We start from the raw sequence: 19,398 nt of genomic DNA, 5'->3' as shown, positions 1-19,398 counted from the left end.
AGCTGACTGTCTGTACCAAATCTCAAATTTCTTAAACAACAGGATTTTCAAAATTTTTGTTTTCAGGACGAGCCAAAAATTTACAATATTTTTCATTCGGACATGTAGTTTTTGTAGTTTCAATGCTAGGGCAATGCAATTTGGAAAGATTTGTAGTTTTGGCTTGTTGAGTATCTGTCCTAAATACCAAATTTTTTGAACAACAGGGACGGATTTTAGCAATTTTTGTTTTCAAGACTGGCCAAAAATTTCCAATATTTTCAAATTCGATCTGTAACTTTAGAAGTTTTGACATTAGCGAGATGAAATTTGGAGAGGTTCCTATTTCTAACATGTTGACTGTCTGTGCCAAATCTCAATTTTTTTGAACAACCGCGACGAATTTTAGAAATATTTATTTTCAAGGAGGGCCAAAAATTTCCAGTATTTTCAAATCGGATCTGTAACTTTAATAGTTTTGACAATAGCGGCTTGAAACCTAGAGAGGTTACTTTCTCTAACTAGTTGACTGTTTATACCAAATCTCAATTTTTTTCAACAACAGGGACGGATTTTGAAAAATTTTATTTTTAAGACGATCCAAAAATTTCCAATATTTTTCGTTCGGACATGTAATTTTAGTAGTTTCGATGCTGGAGCAATGAAATTTGGACAGATAGTTTTGGTTTGTTGAGTGTCTGTCCTAAATACCAATTTTTTTTAACAGCAGGGACGGATTTTAGAAATTTTTGTTTTCAAGACGGGCCAAAAATTTCCAACATTTTCAAATCGGATCTGTAACTTTAGTAGTTTTGACATTAGCGGAATGAAATTTGGAGATCTTACTACCTCTAACTAGTTGACTGTCTGTGCCAAATCTCAAATTTTTTGAACAACACAGACGAATTTTAGAAATTTTTATTTTGAAGACAAGCGTTTTTTGGGACATGAGATCAGTTTTTCAAAAATATCATGAAAAGTACTTATCCTAGCGATGGGTTTCATAGGTCAATGAAAACCTTATTAAATTATCTTTCCAATACACTATCCATCAATCCATTGACTTGCAAGAACAACGAAGAAAAAAAATTTAAGAATATTATATAGAATTTTTTTTTTCAAAAATGTATTGATTCTATACATACTCGTACATACATACATCTAACGATCGTGTCATTTCAAAGGCAATAAATAAATCATTAACAATCCGTACAGACATAAAACATAAACTGTAAACAGTAAAAGCCTTTAATAAAATGTTTATCAATTTTTCGCTTCGCCATAATCAAATTCGACCCAACAATGACGTCCGAAATGACGTCAATCATTGTCTTAAATCGAATGGAATTTTTCGCGAACCTTTTTTACCAAGACAAGAATTCTTCCAATCGTGTTAACTAATAAATTGATCACGATTGTGTTAGGTTTATAGAAAGTGTAAAAAATAATTGCTTATTACAGCTTCCGCTATTGTTTTCCCAAACTTCCCTTTTCTGCTCTAAATCGACAGCTCATCAGCGAAAATTCTTTGTTTTAAGAACAATCACCTTGGCTGAGAGAAATTGATTAAAAAATTAGGTTAGGTTCAGTGTCGTCACGTCGTATAATAGCCAATTAAAATGTAGGATATCCTTTCTGCAACCTTGTACAGTGTGATCATGTCTTCTTTCCGTTCATTTTGACGAGAAAGAGAAACTTTACCTGGCGCTATGCAAAAAGCTTTTAATTACAATCGTTTACCTTATGAATCATTTTAGTTTGTTTTGTTGGTACCTACATCCGTGTGACGTAATTTTTTATTTGAAGATAAAAATGACTCAAACGCGATTTCATTAGCATCTTGTTTTGGAATCTCCGTGAAAGCAGATTTTTTTTGCAACGGTTTTTTAAATATTAACAGGTCGCGCGTATTGCAAATAACTGCGATATTTAAATTTTTATAAATAATGCGGTGATGTGTTTTCGATTCATCATAGAACGACGCGAATCATCACTTTATTAAACCTGCTGAAGTCATTTTATCAAAGGAAGTTAAATATGGAGAGGTTGCTTTCTTGGTCGAGATCCTTGAAAAATGTTAATTAGAAACTTTATAATAATGGTGCGATTACTTAATCTTCCAGTTGCTCAAGTGCGCATTATGTACTTAGTACCAACAATGAAGGATAAAAGCACAACAAACACTCATTGGTTGCAAAACTGAATACAAATAATTGAAAAATATAATTCAGGGTGACAGATTGCAGTGCTACCAACGTTGATTGGAGATAATTAAAGAAACTCATGATGACCAACTGTGTAAATAGTTTTTTAATTTTAATGAACGGATGAGGAAATTTGTACTATTTTATTACTATTGGTAATTCTGCAAATACTGGAAACTAATTAGTTGGTAAAACCACAATTCGATTTTTTCAGCGTTCTTGATTTCACTCCTTGTTCCTGCTTTCCATAATCTAAATCATTCATTTATACATTATGTTTTGCTTCTGCACCAAAGAGATAACTAGTTGGAAGTAATTATTTATCATTAGAAGAAAGTAAAAGAACAACGTTACAGAAACCACGTTGGGATTGCAAATGAGATGAAAATTATAATACGGAAATCACCTCTGTGAACTTTTTTGTGGCTCTTGCGAGGGAATTAAATTTCTAAGATTTTCACGTCTTCTTTTTGAGCTTCTCTATATAGGAGTACAATTTAGAACTATTCTTTCCGGCGTTTCTAGGAATTTCTCGCTTGATCCGCAACTAATGCAGCATTACTTAATAATCTTTTTTGAAAAGAGAAAATATTGATACAATTTAAATAAACAATAGAGCACATTTCTTAAGACGACACTAAATGGAATTGTGAAATTAGGCCAATTAAATAACTGCCGTCGCAACCGTATAATTCAAATTAAAAATAGTGAAACTGACTTAATCTCATGGAACTTCCTTCCTCAAGAAGGAACATTAGATTCAGTTTTAGATTTCAAACGTCTTTGCCATCGTTTTTCTTACCCAAGAATTCTATCTCGCTTATTTATGGAGCAATCTTAAACTATTGGTGCTCATTATACGCAGAATTTTACGCAGAATCCAAAATTTAGGGGAATGAAATGTCGTTCCGCCAATGTCAAAATTAGTAATGTTACAGAACGATTTGAAAATATTGGAAATTTTTGGCCAGTCTTGAAAACTTAAATTTCTAAAATCTGTCCCTGTTAAAAAAATTTGGTATTTAGGGCAAACTGTCAACAGGTCAAAACTAGTAATCTTTCTAAATTTCATTGCCCTAGCATCAAAACTACCAAAATTACAGGTCTGAATGAAAAATATTGAAAATTTTTGGTTCGTTTTGAAAATAACAATTTGTAAAATCCGTCCCTGTTATTCAAAAAATTTGAAATTTGAAATAGACAGTCAGCAAGTCAAAACTAGTAATCTCCCTAAATTTCATTGCTCTAGCATTAAAACTACCAAAATTACAGGCCTGAATAAAAAAAATTGGAAATTTTTGGCTCGTTTTGAAAATAAAAATTTCTAAAATCCGTCCCTGTTATACAAAAAATTTGAGATATGGTACAATCAGCTCGTTAAAAATAACAAGCTCTCTATATTTCATTCCGCTAATGTTAAAACTGAAATTTGAAAATATTAAAAATTTTTGGCCTGTCTTGAAAATATATTTTTTTTAAATCCGTCCCTGTTGTTCAAAAAATTTTTATATTTTGTAATAGGCAGTCAACTAGTCAAAACTAGTAATCTCTCCAAATTTCAATGCCCTAGCCTCAAAACTACCAAAATTACAGGTCTGAATGAAAAATATTGGAAATTTTTGTCTCTTCTTGAAAATAAAAATTTCTAAAATCCGTCCCTGTTGTTAAAAAAAAGTTAAGATTTAGAATAGACAGTGAACAAGTCAAAATTAGTAACATCTCTAAATTTCATTGCTCTAGCATCGAAACTACCAAATTTATATATCCGAATGAAAAATATTGAAAATTTTTGGCCCTCTTGAAAACAAAAATTTGTAAAATCCGCTCCGGTTATTCAAAAAATTAGGTATTTAGCACAGACAGTCAAATAGTCAAAACTAGTAATCTATTCAAATTTGATTGCCCTATCAGCAAAAGTACCAAAATTATGTCCGAATAAAAAATATTGGAAAATTTTGGCTCATTTTGAAAATAAAAATTTCTAAAATCCGTCCCTGTTGTTAAAAAAATTTGAGATTAAGTACAGACAGTCGACATGTTAGGGCTAGTAACTTCTCCAAATTTCAATTCGCTAATGTAAAAACTACTAAAGTTACAGATCCAATTTGAAAATATTGAAAATTGTTGGCCCTCTTGAAAACAAAAATTTGTAAAATTCGTTCCAGTTATTCAAAAAATTTGAAATTTAATACAAACAATAAACAAGCCAAAAGTAATTGTTTTGCTAAATTTCATTGCTTTATTGTCAAAACTACCAAAATTACAGACCCGAATATAGAATGTTGGAATTTTTCTTAAAAATAAGTTTCTAAAATCCGTCCCTGTTGCTTAAAAAATTTGGAATTTGGAACAGTTAATAAATTAAAAGCAAAAATCTCACAAAATTCCATTGCGTTAGTGTCAAAACTACCAAAATTAGAGATCCCATTGTACAATATTTAAAATTTTTTGGTCTCCTCGAAAATAAAAATTTCTAAAATCCGTCTCTGTTGCTCAAAAAAATTGGGATTTAAGACAAACAATTAAAAAATCAAAAGTAATAAAATCGCAAAATTTCGTTGCTCTAGTGTCAAAACTGCAAAAATTACAGGTCCGAATGTAGATTGCTGGAAATTTTTGGCTCGTCTTAAAAATAAAAATTTCTAAAATCCGTCCGTTGCTAAAAAAATTGGAATTAGGGACAAACAAACAACAAATCAAAAGTAATAATCTAGCTAAAATTTATACCGTTACGGTCAAAATTGCCAAAATTAAGTCCTAATTTACAATATTGAAAATTTTTTGGTTTTCTCAAGAATAAAAATTCCTAAAATTCGTCTCTGTTGCTCAAAAAATTTGGGATTTACGGCAACCACTCAACAGCTTAAAAGTATTAATTTTGGTAAATTGCATTGCCCTAATGTCAAAACTACTAAAATTACAGGTCCGAATGGAAAATATTGCAAATTTTTTGCTTGTCTTGAATATAAAAATTTGTATAATCCGTCCTTGTTGTTCAAAAATTTTGAGATTTGGTACAGACAGTCAAATAGTCAAAACTAGTAATCTCTCCAAATTTCATTGCCCTAGTAACGAAACTACAAAAATTACATGTCCGAAAGAAAAATATTGGAAATTTCTAAAATCCGTCCCTGTTGTTAAAAAAAAATTGAGATTTAGAACAGACATTGAACAAGTCAAAATTAGGAACATCTCTAAATTTCATTGCTCTAGCATCGAAACTACCAAATTTGCATATCCGAATGAAAAATATTGAAAATTTTTGGCTCGCCTTGAAAACAAAAATCTCTAAAATCCGTCCCTGTTGTTCAAAAAATTTGAGATTTGGGAAAAACAGTGACCAAGTCAAAACTAGTAATCTCTCCAAATTTCATTGCCCTATCATGGAAACTACCAAAATTACAAGTCCGATATTTTAAAATTATTTCCGGTCCTAATTAGACCTTTATTTGAAGGTAATTCTGAGGTAGTTCGATTTGAAGCTAGCTGCACTCCAATGAAAAACCACCAAGCGTTAACCACCAGAATGTTCGTCCAAGTCTACCAACCAGACGGATTTTCCAGGGACGATTATAATCAAAATTAGATCTAATTGTTAGAAACTACACCTCTAAGCAAAAAGGAACTGTCAACAGCAATACTATGCAAATAACCGTCATTCACTTGTCGAAAACAATCTTTTGTTTTTCAGCATCACTTCTCAAGTGTGTCATGAAGCAGGTTCAGCGCGCTTATTATAATTTTTCTTTCTGAGTCATTTTTTCAAATTTCAACTTATTAGGAGTTGACAACCATATCTGAGTCATTCTGTTATTTTAACAATGATAGAGCAAATCCGGATTCGATAATCTCTCCTTGGTAATTAGAATCTATCGATTTTACAGCGATAATGGTTAAAATGATCACACAATCACTGCCTATCCGCCATATAGTACAACGGTGCAGATTCCTATTCGGCCACTTCCTCTTATCTTAATTAACATTACGAAAGCTTTTAGTATTCGGCCCAGTTCTTAATCAAATGTAGCTCGATTACTTAACAGTTCCGTAACTCGATTCTAGTAGCCACTTGTTATAGTTACAACAAAGTTAATCGTCCGTAACATAAAATCTTGCCGCCTTTCACTCACCTCCAACTTCTTCGAATAGTCCTCGATGACCGCGTCATGTTGTTTCTTCAGTTCTTCGTTCTTCTCCAGAAGGGCTTTGCCTAGTTCAGCCGCTAGTAACAAGTCGTTCTCTTTTTGCTGCAGCTGGGTCCACACGTCTTCCGAAAGGCTCTGGTTGTGTTCTATGGCACCTCGGTTTTCCATTTCTACTATGTAATCTTCTAAAGATTTCAGCATAGCTGATATTACAAGATTGGGGTTCGGTGAAACATCCTCCGATGAAATGTGTAAGGCACCATTGTGGTTCTTCAGTTGTGCATTCTGAAAATTGGAAAAAATGAGAAGGTGACCACAACGTTGCCACATTATTTAGTGAAATCTAGTTGCGTAGTTGGTATTGTTTGGGAAATAAATGGCTTTTGAGACAAATGCTGATTAAATTTCGTCATTAAAAATTTAATTTAATACGTTTGACAAGTGGGAAGGTAAAGAGAATATTTACGTTGGAACGTAAAGAGACAGCTGGGTTTGTTGAGAATGGGATCACATCATTATTTGAATGAAGGTCGAAAAACGGCCTCCATTTCGTGGGCTCCCTTAAATTATTCTATTGATTTTAGGTGCTTGGAGGTTTGAAAGTGTTTCTATAATTCTACTAATGCCATTTAACGGTTTGCTACGGATGTAATGCAACCTTCAGAGGTGGATATTATTACCTATAATTGAGTGGTGTGGATTTCAATTAACAAAGAAAATGCAAAATTGTTTTGGATCACACGTATCTTTTGTCAACACAAAGTGTTTGATTATGCTGTGATAACCTACATTATGTGCGTATAATTCAGAAGAGTTTCAAAACCAAATTCTCTGAAAAATATTAAATTTTCCATATTTTATGGCTATTTGAAATGACAAATTGGGGTTACTAATCAATTTCAGATTGTACAGCCATATTCAGACCTCTTATTTTTGTAGTTTTGATGCTAGAGCAATGAAATTTGGAGAGGTTACTACTTTTGACTTGTTCACTGTCTGTCCTTAATATTAAATTTTTTGAGCAACCCGGAAGGTTTTTAGAAGTTTTTGTTTTCAAGACGGGCCAAAAATTTCCAATATTTTATAATCGGACCTGTAACTTTAGTAGTTTTGACATTAGCTGAATGAAATTTGGAGAGATTACTATCTTTAACATGTTGACTGTCTGAACCAAATCTCAAATTTTTTTAACAACAGGGGCGGATTTTAGATATTTTTATTTTCAAAACGAGCCAAAATTTTCCAATATTTTTCATTTGGACATGTAATTTTGGTACTTTTGCTGATAGGGCAATCAAATTTGAAGAGATTACTAGTTTTGACTGTCTGTGCTAAATACCTAATTTTTTGAATAACCGGAACGGATTTTAGAAATTTTTGTTTTCAAGAGGGCCAAAAATTTTCAATATTTTATAATCGGACCTGTAACTTTTGTAGTTTTGACATTAGCGGATTGAAATTTGAAGAGGTTACTATCCCTAACATGTCGACTGTCTGTACCAAATCTCAAATTTTTTGAACAACAGGGACGGATTTTAGAAATTTTTGTTTTCAAGGCGAGCCAAAAATTTTCAATATTTTTCATTCGGATATGTAAATTTGGTAGTTTCGATGCTAGAGCAATGAAATTTAGAGATGTTCCTAATTTTGACTTGTTCAATGTCTGTTCTAAATCTCAACTTTTTTTTAACAACAGGGACGGATTTTAGAAATTTCCAATATTTTTCTATCGGACATGTAATTTTTGTAGTTTCGTTACTAGGGCAATGAAATTTGGAGAGATTACTAGTTTTGACTATTTGACTGTCTGTACCAAATCTCAAATTTTTTGAACAACAAGGACGGATTTTAGAAATTTTTATTTTCAAAACGAGCCAAAATTTTCCAATATTTTTCATTCGGACATGTAATTTCAGTACTTTTGCTGCTATGAAAATGAAATTTTGAGAGATTACCAGTTTTAACTATTTGGCTGTCAGTGCTCAATAACAATTTTTTTAAACAACCGGAACAAATTTTACAAATTTTTGTTTTAAAGAGAGCCAAAAATTTCCAATATTTTCAAATTGGACCTGTAACTTTAGTAGTTTTGACATTAGCTGAATGAAATTTCAAGAGGTTACTATCTTTAACATGTTGACTATCTGAACCAAATCTGAAATTTTTTTAACAACAGAGACGGATTTTAGAAATTTTTATTTTCAAAACGAGCCAAAATTTTCCAATATTTTTCATTCGGACATGTAATTTTGGTACTTTTGCTGATAGGGCAATAAAATTTGGAGAGATTACTAGCTTTGACTATTTGACTATCTGTGCTAAATACCTAATTTTTTGAATAACCAGGACAAATTTTTGTTTTCAAGAGGGCCAAAAATTTTCAATATTTTCAATCGGATCTGTAACTTTTGTAGTTTTGACATTAGCAAAATGAAATTTGGAGAGGTTATTATCTCTAACATGTTGACTGTCTGTACGAAATCTCAAATTTTTTAAACAACAGGGGCGGATTTTAGATATTTTTATTTTCAAAACGAGCCAAAATTTTCCAATATTTTTCATTCGGACATGTAATTTCAGTACTTTTGCTACTATGACAATGAAATTTAGAGAGATTACTAGTTTTGACTATTTGACTGTCAGTGCTCAATAACAAATTTTTTAAACCGGAACAAATTTTACAAATTTTTGTTTTAAAGAGAGCCAAAAATTTCCAATATTTTCAAATAGGACCTGTAACTTTAGTAGTTTTGACATTAGCTGAATGAAATTTAAAGAGGTTACTATCTTTAACATGTTGACTGTCTGAACCAAATCTCAAATTTTTTTAACAACAGGGACGGATTTTAGAAATTTTTATTTTCAAAATGTGCCAAAATTTTCCAATATTTTTTATTCGGACATATAATTTTGGTACTTTTGCTGATAGGGCAATCAAATTTGAAGAGATTACTAGTTTTGACTATTTGACTGTCTGTGCTAAATACCTAATTTTTTGAATATCCAGAGCGGATTTTACAAATTTTTGTTTTCAAGAGGGCCAAAAATTTTCAATATTTTATAATCGGACCTGTAACTTTTGTAGTTTTGACATTAGCGGATTGAAATTTGAAGAGGTTACTATCCCTAACATGTCGACTGTCTGAACCAAATCTCAATATTTTTGAACAACAGGGACGGATTTTAGAAATTTTTGTTTTCAAGGCGAGCCAAAAATTTTCAATATTTTTCATTCGGATATGTAAATTTGGTAGTTTCGATGCTAGAGCAATGAAATTTAGAGATGTTCCTAAATTTGACTTGTTCAATGTCTGTTCTAAATCTCAACTTTTTTTTAACAACAGGGACGGATTTTAGAAATTTCCAATATTTTTCTTTCGGACATGTAATTTTTGTAGTTTCGTTACTAGGGCAATGAAATTTGGAGAGATTACTAGTTTTGACTATTTGACTGTCTGTGCTAAATACCTAATTTTTTGAATAACCAGGACAAATTTTTGTTTTCAAGAGGGCCAAAAATTTTCAATATTTTCAATCGGATCTGTAACTTTTGTAGTTTTGACATTAGCAAAATGAAATTTGGAGAGGTTATTATCTCTAACATGTTGACTGTCTGTACGAAATCTCAAATTTTTTAAACAACAGGGGCGGATTTTAGATATTTTTATTTTCAAAACGAGCCAAAATTTTCCAATATTTTTCATTCGGACATGTAATTTCAGTACTTTTGCTGCTATGACAATGAAATTTTGAGAGATTACCAGTTTTGACTATTTGGCTGTCAGTGCTCAATAACAAATTTTTTAAACAACCGGAACAAATTTTACAAATTTTTGTTTTAAAGAGAGCCAAAAATTTCCAATATTTTCAAATTGGACCTGTAACTTTAGTAGTTTTGACATTAGCTGAATGAAATTTAAAGAGGTTACTATCTTTAACATGTTGACTGTCTGAACCAAATCTCAAATTTTTTTAACAGGGACGGATTTTAGAAATTTTTATTTTCAAAACGAGCCAAAATTTTCCAATATTTTTCATTCGGACATGTAATTTTGGTACTTTTGCTGATAGGGCAATAAAATTTGGAGAGATTACTAGTTTTGACTATTTGACTATCTGTGCTAAATACCTAATTTTTTGAACAACCGGGACAAATTATACAAATTTTTGTTTTCAAGAGGGCCAAAAATTTTCAATATTTTCAATCGGATTTGTAACTTTAGTAGTTTTGACATTAGCAAAATGAAATTTGGAGAGGTTATTATCCCTAACGTGTCGACTGTCTCTACCAAATGTCAAATTTTTTGAACAGGGACGGATTTTAGAAATTTTTATTTTCAAGACCAGCCAAAAATTTCCAATGTTTTACATTCAGACCGGTAATTTTGGTAGTTTCGACCCTAGAACAATGAAATTTTGATAGATTACTAGTTTTGACTTGTTGACTGTCTGTCCTAAATTTCAAATTTTTTGAACAAGTGAGACAAATTTTAGAAATTTTTGTTTTCAAGACGGGCCAAAAATTTCCGATATTTTCAAATTGGATCTGTAACTTTAGTAGTTTTAAATTTAGTGGAACTGAATTTAGAGAAGTTACTAGGTCTAACTTGTTGACTGTCTGCACCAAATTTCAAATTTTTTGAACAGGAACGGATTTTAGAAATTTTTATTTTCAAAACTAGCCAAAAATTTCCCATTTTTTTATTCGGGTATGTAATTTTGGTAGTTTCGATGCTAGAGCAATGAAATTTGGAGAAATTACTAGTTTTAGTTTGCTGACTGTCTGTACTAAATACCAATTTTTTTTAACATCAGGGACGGATTTTAGAAAATTTTGTTTTCAACACGGGCCAAAAATTTTCAATATTTTCAAATCGGATCTGTAATTTTCGTAGTTTTGACATTAGCAATTTGAAATTTGAAAAATTTATTATCTCTAACATGTTGCCTATCTGTACCAAATCTCATTTTTTTTTAACAACAGAGACGGATTTTAAAAACTTTTATTTTCAAGACAAGCCAAAAATTTCAAATATTTTTCATTCATTGCAAAACGCAATGGAAAAAAATTCTCTTCATAAGGATACAGAGTCTATTCTTAGAACTTTGACTCAAGTGCTAACTTAGCTAAATGAAGCTTGTTGATGTAAACAAACTTGGAGGATTTTAGCACATCATTATCGCCAAGAAGTCAATGTCACTTAAATTTCAAGATTGGTCAATTAATTTAAAAAATAGAAATCAACTATCGAAAATTTTAAACGACCATAACTCGGTTATTTATAGTCGTACGTAGATTTTAAGCACAGATTAGAAATCTCCGCGAAATTCTGCGCACAATGAGCCCCAAAAATAAGCGAGATTAAAAATAATAAAAAACATGCTCTCTGTACCAGAAATAGCATTAGTCAACATTTGGGAAAAACTCATTGAAATTTCCCAGAAAACAGAACCGTTTTATGACACTCTGAAAGTAACAATAGCGTTAAACATACCTGCAGATTAGGTACTGCTCAGGTAACTTTTAGTCAAGAATTTCAAATCTGCATTTTAAATTACATTCCTTTGATGTGTTTTAAAAAAGAGCCCCACGCTTGATTTCATGGCTGCGGAAAGAATACAAAACAGTTAATTTCAGACTAAATAATCAATTTCGAAACGGGAAATCAAAAATTTTCAAAACTACCCGAAAAAATGAAACCGTTTTAAATCCAGGAGGCGTGGAGTTCTCTTCAAGTTGGTAGCACTTTTTGTTTTGACATTTCTAGTCAACATGAGAGATGCAACTGTCAAACTGGCAACGTCTCCATTTATTATAAATAATCGTAACGACGTGGTCAGATGTTCGATTAATGATGCAATTAATAAAAGTCAACTTATGTTATAACATAACGTTATGTTAAACTTGAAGCTTCTTTTACGTTGCTCCGTTAGTTGGGCAAGTAATCGTGAACCCAAAAACCGACATTTTCTTTATGCTATGAATGCATTTCCACTTCAAGCTTTAAAACACCACAAAGTTGAATGAGCCTAACCGGAAATATTAAAAAAGCTCAATCAAGAGACTCAGTGCTATGGAATGCATTAATTGTCGTTCCTACCTGTTATGTTTAAATGCCCGTAACTATGACAACTATACGTTTTCCGATTAGTTCACCCTTCGTTAATAAAACAGACTGAAAACATATTTTCCATTTAGTAATTTTCCTTTGTGTACTCCGTGATTATTACGCAGAAAAAGAAAATAAACAGAACGTGTCTTAAACTCTTTATCAGAAGCATCAAGTAACCTGAGCATAACGCGGAATGATGAAATTCAAAGCAGGCCTTGACACCACCGAAATGAAAAATCCCGTTATAATCATTGTTAATCCCACTGTACCTTGATAACAACAAAATCCAAAAGTTTACAGGTGTAATCCGTTAAAGCACAGGTAACAACACAGCAAACGAACTCAAAAATAAAACAAAAAACGACAACACCAACACAGACACAACACCTGTCTCGTAACGTTGCGAGGAACGAACTAAATGGAACTAAACGTGTTTGGTTTCAAAGACACCGCGATTTGCACCTGGGGCATGCGCAGATGGAGAAAGCGTTTCGGGAAAATTATTGATTATGACGAAGGTGTACCGTCATCGATTTTATGGTTGTTGATAAAGGGTCATAGCAACAGTTTGAAGAAGAAAATGGATAAAGCAAGGAATCCGATGGCTGCTGACCAGTTGGACATGGAGATGATGGCCGAAGCGGAACTGACCAGGCTGCAGCGACAGGTAACTCGAAGTTATTTGAAAAAGTTATTTGTGCGCGCTGCCAAAAATTGCTGTTTTACGGACTCTTATAAGTCTATAAAATGAGGCTTTTTCCGACTTCATTCCAAGCAGTTGTTATGACATATTTTTTCGCGTTTTCGGTAATTTTTTAGGATTCTGCATTTTACGCAAAAAATGTATTTTTTTTGTTTTTTTTAACATTTGATGGTTGATTGCATTTTTTGGAGCTTTAGCTAAAAATGTTTTTAAAACGAACCTAAAAAGTTTTTGCGTCCAAAAATTTCTAAAATTTGTTTCCGTTGTTCTAAAATTTTGAAATTTAGAACAGTGAATTGGCAACTCAAAAGTAGCAAGTTCTCGAAATTTTATTTTGTTGGCATTAAAATTACCAAAATTACAGAACCAAATGCAAATTTTTGGAAATTTCTAAAATTTGTTCCTGTTGCTCTAAAATCTTGAGATTTACAACAGTGAATTAGCTGCTCAAAAATGGTAAATCCTTCAAATTTCATTACGCTGACATTAAAACTGGCAAAGTTACTGGGCCGAATGCAAAATATTAGAAGTTTTTGGTCCATTCTGTAACCAAAAATTTCTAAAATTTGACCCTGTTGCTCTAAAATTTTAAAATTTTGAGTAATAAATTGGTCACTCAAAAGTAGTGAGCTCTCTGAATTTCATTACGTTGGCATTCAAATTACTAAAATTACAGGGCCGAATGCAAAATTTTAAATTTTTTTAACACATTTGATAAATAAAAATTTCTAAAATTTGTACTTGTTGCTCCAAAATTTTGAAATTTAAACCAGTAAATGAGTTGCTCAAAAGTAGCAAGTTCCTTAAATTTTATTACATTAGCATTAAAATTACAGGGTCGAATCCAAAATATTGGAAATTTTCATTCATTCTATAAATAAAAGTTTCTAAAATTTGTCTTCATCGCGCTAAAATTTTGAGATTTGGGCCAGTAAACAAGTCGTTCAAAAGTAGCAAATTACGTAAGCATTAAAATTACCAAAATTACAGGGCCGAATGCAAAATTTTGGAAATTTTTTGTTCACTGTAAATAAAAATTTCTAAGATTTGTTCCCGTTGGTCAAAAATTTTGAGATTTAGAACAGAAAATTAGAGACTTAAAAGTAGCAAGGTTCCTAAATTTCAATACGTTGGCATTAAAATTACCTAAATTACAGGGCCGAATGCAAAATTTTGGAAATTTTTTGTTTATTCTATAAATAAAAATTTCTAAAATTTGTACTCGTTGCTCTAAAATTTTGAGATTTAGATCAATAAATGAGTCATTCAAAAGTGGCAAGTTTCCCTAATTTCATTATGTTAGCATTAAAATTACAAAAATTACAGGGCCGAATGCAAAATATTGGAAATTTTTGATCCAGTTTGTAACTAAACATTTCTAAAATTTGACTCTGTTGCTCTAACATTTTGAGCAGTAAATTGGCTACTCAAAAGTAGTAAGTTCCTTAAATTTCATTATTCTAGCATTAAAATTACGAAACTTACAGGGCCGAATGCAAAATATTGGAAAATTTCGGTTCATTCGATAAATAAAAATTTCTAAAATTTGTTCCCATTGCTCTAAAATTTTGAGATTTAGGACAGAGAATTTGCGACTCAAAAGTAGCAAGGTTCCCAAAGTTCAATACGTTGACATTAAAATTACCTAAATTACAGGGCCGAATGCAAAATATTGGAAAATTTCGGTTCATTCGATAAATAAAAATTTCTAAAATTTGACCCTGTTGCCATAAAATTTTAAAATTTTGACCAGTAAATTGGTCGCTCAAAAGTAGTGATCTCTCCAAATTTCATTACGTTGGCATTAAAATTACAAAAATTACAGGGCTGAATGCAAAATTTTAAAAAAATTTAACCCATTTGATAAATAAAAATTTTTAAAATTTGTACTCGTTGCTCCAAAATTTTGAAATTTAAACTAGTAATTTTAAATTTTTTTACATTAGCATTAAAATTACAAAAATTACAGGGTCAAATCCAAAATATTGGAAATTTTCATTCATTCTATAAATAAACGTTTCTAAAATTTGTCTTCATCGCTCTAAAATTTTGAGATTTGGGCCACTAAATAAGTCGTTCAAAAGTATCAAATTACGTTAGCATTAAAATTACCAAAATTACAGGGCCGAATGCAAAATTTTGGAATTTTTTTTTTATTCTATAAATAAAAATTTCTAAAATTTGTACTCGTTGCTCTAAAATTTTGAGATTTTGATCAATAAATGAGTCATTTAAAAGTAGCAAATTGCTCTAATTTCATTATGTTAGCATTAAAATTACAAAAATTGCAGAGCCGAATGCAAAATATTGGAAATTTTTGGTCCAGTTTGTAACTAAACATTTCTAAAATTTGACCTTGTTGCTATAAAATTTTGAGCAGTAAACTGGCCAATTGAATTTGCTCTCGTCGTTCTAAAATTTTGAGATTCCAACCAGTAAATAAATTATTAAAAAATAGCAAGTTTATTACGTTAGCATTAAAATTACCAAAATTACAGGACCGAATGCAAAATATTAGAAAATTTCGCTTCATTCGATAAATAAAAATTTCTAAAATTTGACCCTGTTGCCCTAAAATTTTAAAATTTTGACCAGTAAATTGGTCGCTCAAAAGAAGTGATCTCTCCAAATTTCATTACGTTGGCATTAAAATTACAAAAATTACAGGGTCGAATGCAAAATTTAAAAAAAATTTAACCCATTCGATAAATAAAAATTTTTAAAATTTGTACTCGTTGCTCCAAAATTTTGAAATTTAAACTAGTAAATTTAAATTTTTTACATTAGCATTAAAATTACAAAAATTACAGGGTCAAATCCAAAATATTGGAAATTTTCATTCATTCTATAAATAAACGTTTCTAAAATTTGTCTTCATCGCGCTAAAATTTTGAGATTTGGGCCACTAAATAAGTCGTTCAAAAGTAGCAAATTACGTTAGCATTAAAATTACCAAAATTACAGGGCCGAATGCAAAATTTTGGATTGTTTTTTTATTCTATAAATAAAAATTTCTAAAATTTGTACTCGTTGCTCTAAAATTTTGAGATTTTGATCAATAAATGAGTCATTTAAAAGTAGCAAATTCCTCTAATTTCATTATGTTAGCATTAAAACTACAAAAATTACAGGGCCGAATGCAAAATATTGGAAATTTTTGGTCCAGTTTGTAACTAAACATTTCTAAAATTTGACCCTGTTGCTATAAAATTTTGAGCAGTAAACTGGCCACTTGAATTTGTTTTCGTCGTTCTAAAATTTTGAGATTTAAACCAGTAAATAAATTATTAAAAAATAGCAAGTTTATTACGTTAGCATTAAAATTACCAAAATTCCAGGGCCAAATTCAAAATATTGGAAAATTTCGATTCATTCGATAAATAAAAATTTCTAAAATTTTGAGATTTAGACTTGTAAATAAGCCACTTGAAAGTAGGAAGTTCCTCAAATTTTATTACTTTAGCATTAAAACTGCCAAAATTACAGGGCGGAATGCAAAATTTTGTAAATTTTTAGCCCATTCTGTAAATGAAAATTTCTAAAATTTGTTTTCGTTGCTCTAAAATTTTGAAATTTAGAACAGTGAATTAGCCACTCAAAAGTAGCAAGCTCCCCAAATTTCATTCCGCTAGCATTGAAATTGGAAAAATTACATTGCCGAATGCAAAATTATGAAATTTTTGCCTATTCGAAAAATAAAAATTTCTAAAATTTGTCTGTCGTTTTAAAATTTTGAATTTTAGAAGAGTAAATTAGCCACTCAAAAGTAGCAAGTTTCTCAAATTTCTGTACGTTGGCATTAAAATTACTAAAATTACGGGTCCGAATGCAAAATATTTGAAATGTTTGCTCCACCTTTCAATGAAAGTTTCTAAAATTTATTCTCGTTGCTCTAAAATTTTAAGATTTAGTACAGTGAATTAGCCATTAAAAAACGGCAAGTTTCTTAAACTTCATTACATTGGCATAGAAATTACTAATTTTCATCTTTTGGAAAAATCTCCACTTTGATCATTTTCTCATTTCCTCTCAGTACCGCATCATGGAAGGCGACCGAAGAGCCTTCCTCGACGAGATCACCAACAAACTCAAAAAACAACGCCGAATAATCGCCCGTTTACGAAAAGAAAAAGAAGACCTAATGTCCGACATCAAAGTAGCAACCTCCGACAACCAAAAGCGCAAAGACTTGAAAATCTCCGGCGAGCTTCAAGCTCTCCTAAAAAAACACGAAGAAATCGTAACTCTCCTCCAAAAAGAGAAGTTCAGATTAGAAGAAATCGACCAACAAATTAAGAAAACCGAGAAAAAGGTCGAGAAACTCAGACTAAAAGAGGTGACCGATGGTGAGTACCAAGAGCGCATCAAATCCGGACAGAAGTCAGTGAAGATGTTGGAGAATAAACTCGACACTGTTATCAAACGGTTTTGTGCCGTTTTGACCGAAAACAAGCAGATGAGGGAGGAAATTGACCACTTATTAAAAGAGAGGACGAAATTCAACGCCATTTGGGAAAAACTTCTTTTTGATCTCAACACCGGAAAGAAGTTCATGCTGGATTTGATCGAACAAGCGACGATGGCGTACGACCAAAGAGAAGAGTGGTGCTCGAAGTTACAAGCGCTTAAAATAAGAGCTCACAACGACCTCATTAGCCACACTCAGGTTTGTTGGTACAACTCTTGGAAAAATCTAATTTTCTTCTAGGAAATGAGGGAAATGCAGCGTCAGCTTGACCACGACGGGAAATTAAGAGAGTTTCTTACCATCAAAGGGCAGAAGCGCGTCATGAGGGACTTGGAAGAGAAGGAAATGAAGAAGAAAGAACAGGAAAAAGAAGAACTTGAGCGACAGGTGAAGATGTACCAAGAGACGCTCGATAAAATTAAGACGTTTTGTAATGAAGAAGATGTTGAACGGATCGCTGTGAAGTACACGAAGCAAGAAGAAGAGAATTTTGCTCTCTTCAATTATGTTAACGAACTTAATCACGAACTGGAGGTTCTCAATGAGAGTATCAATGAAATGAAAAGTACCATTGAGGAGCAGAAGGAAATCTGCGAGCTGAAAGCTCAAAAGGAGAAAGAGTCTTTAGAAAGCTTGACCAAGGAACTAGAGAAGGCCAAAACTCAAGCTGATAAAGACGAGGAAGAGCTCAATCAGACCGAGAGCGAATTACAGGGAGTTCTGGAAGGAATTCAAGATATTTTTGTGCAAGTTGGATGCGATTTTGCTCCCATTTTAGACTTGCTAAGTAAAGTTGAGTTTCGAAATTATTTAATGATTGTTTTAATTTTTTTAGCTGAGAAACCTGAAGTTAATGAAGACAACGTTTTGGTTTATTTGGGGTTGATTGAGAAGAAAGTATCCGGTTTGATAACCGCAGTCTATTTTAAAGAAAAATCTGTGAGTATATTTGAGTCCGATAAAGGATACATTTTGATTCTGTGCTTGCAGCTAATGAAGAAACGGGCGCGCTAGAATGTCACTTTAGCGGACTAGTACTGTAAAACACTACATTAAACCTCATTGCATTCTTCCTCTTTGTGTTTTTGTGAGATTTAGCTGAAAAATGTTGTATCGTACTCTGGCATTAAAACTACCAAGATTACAGAACCGAATGCAAAATATTAGAAATTTTTGGTTCATTCTATAAATAAAAAATTCTAAAATTTGTTCCCGTTGCTCTAAAATTTGCAAATTTAGAACAGTGAATTCTGCATACAAAAATAGCAAGTTTTTTAAATTTCATTACGTTGGCATTAAAATTACTAAAATTGCAGAGCCAAATGTAAAATTTTGGAAATTTTTTGTCCATTCTTTTAATAAAAATTTCTTAAATTTGTCTCCGTAGCTTTAAAATTTTGAAATTTAAACCAGAGAATTAGCGACTCAAAAGTAGCAAGATTTCCAAATTTCGTTACGTTGGCATTAGAATCACTAAAATTACAAGGTCGAATGTAAAATATAGATTTTTTGTGCATTCTCTAAACAAAAATTTCTAAAATTTGTCCCCGTTGCTTTAAAAATTTTAAATTTAAACCAATTAATTAGCGACTCAAAAGTAGCAAGGTCCCCAAATTTCGTTATGTTCGCATTAAAATTACTACAAATACAGGGTCAAATGCAAAATATTAGAAATTTTTGGTTTATTCTATAAATAAAAATTTCTGACATTGGTTTTCGTCGTTATACAATTTTGAATTTTAGAATAGAGGATTAACCACTCACAAGTAGCAAAGATTCTCAAATT

The 19,398-nt window shown here is 31.5% G+C and overlaps 2 protein-coding genes across 4 annotated transcripts in view; one reads left to right on the top strand and one right to left on the bottom strand.

Moving 5' to 3' along the window:
• Positions 1-12,843, bottom strand: part of LOC148177878 (bicaudal D-related protein homolog) — a 48,594-nt gene extending 35,751 nt beyond the window's left edge. For 2 of the 3 annotated variants that reach the window (XM_088032427.1, XM_088032428.1), the window contains exon 1: positions 6,314-6,609. In XM_088032427.1, coding sequence (XP_087888553.1) covers positions 6,314-6,529 — 216 coding nt within the window. In that variant the 5' untranslated portion in view covers positions 6,530-6,609. Of the gene's footprint in view, positions 1-6,313; positions 6,614-12,710 lie in introns of those variants that run through there. The other variant, XM_088032429.1, reaches the window with a different exon arrangement.
• Positions 12,844-12,850: 7 nt separating this feature from the next.
• Positions 12,851-18,970, top strand: Ccdc114 (Coiled-coil domain containing protein 114). The gene is made up of 5 exons (XM_088032426.1): positions 12,851-13,108; positions 17,178-17,810; positions 17,853-18,399; positions 18,448-18,551; positions 18,603-18,970. The coding sequence occupies exons 1-5, from the start codon at positions 12,860-12,862 to the stop codon at positions 18,624-18,626; spliced, it is 1,557 nt and encodes a 518-aa protein (XP_087888552.1). The 5' UTR covers positions 12,851-12,859; the 3' UTR covers positions 18,627-18,970.
• The last annotated feature ends 428 nt before the right edge of the window (positions 18,971-19,398 follow it).

This window comes from Gnatocerus cornutus, chromosome 3, assembly GCF_029298725.1.
Source record: "Gnatocerus cornutus isolate USDA-ARS CGAHR chromosome 3, icGnaCorn1.1, whole genome shotgun sequence".
NCBI classification, from domain to species: Eukaryota; Metazoa; Arthropoda; class Insecta; order Coleoptera; family Tenebrionidae; genus Gnatocerus; species Gnatocerus cornutus.
This window is presented reverse-complemented; position numbering and strand designations above follow the sequence as displayed.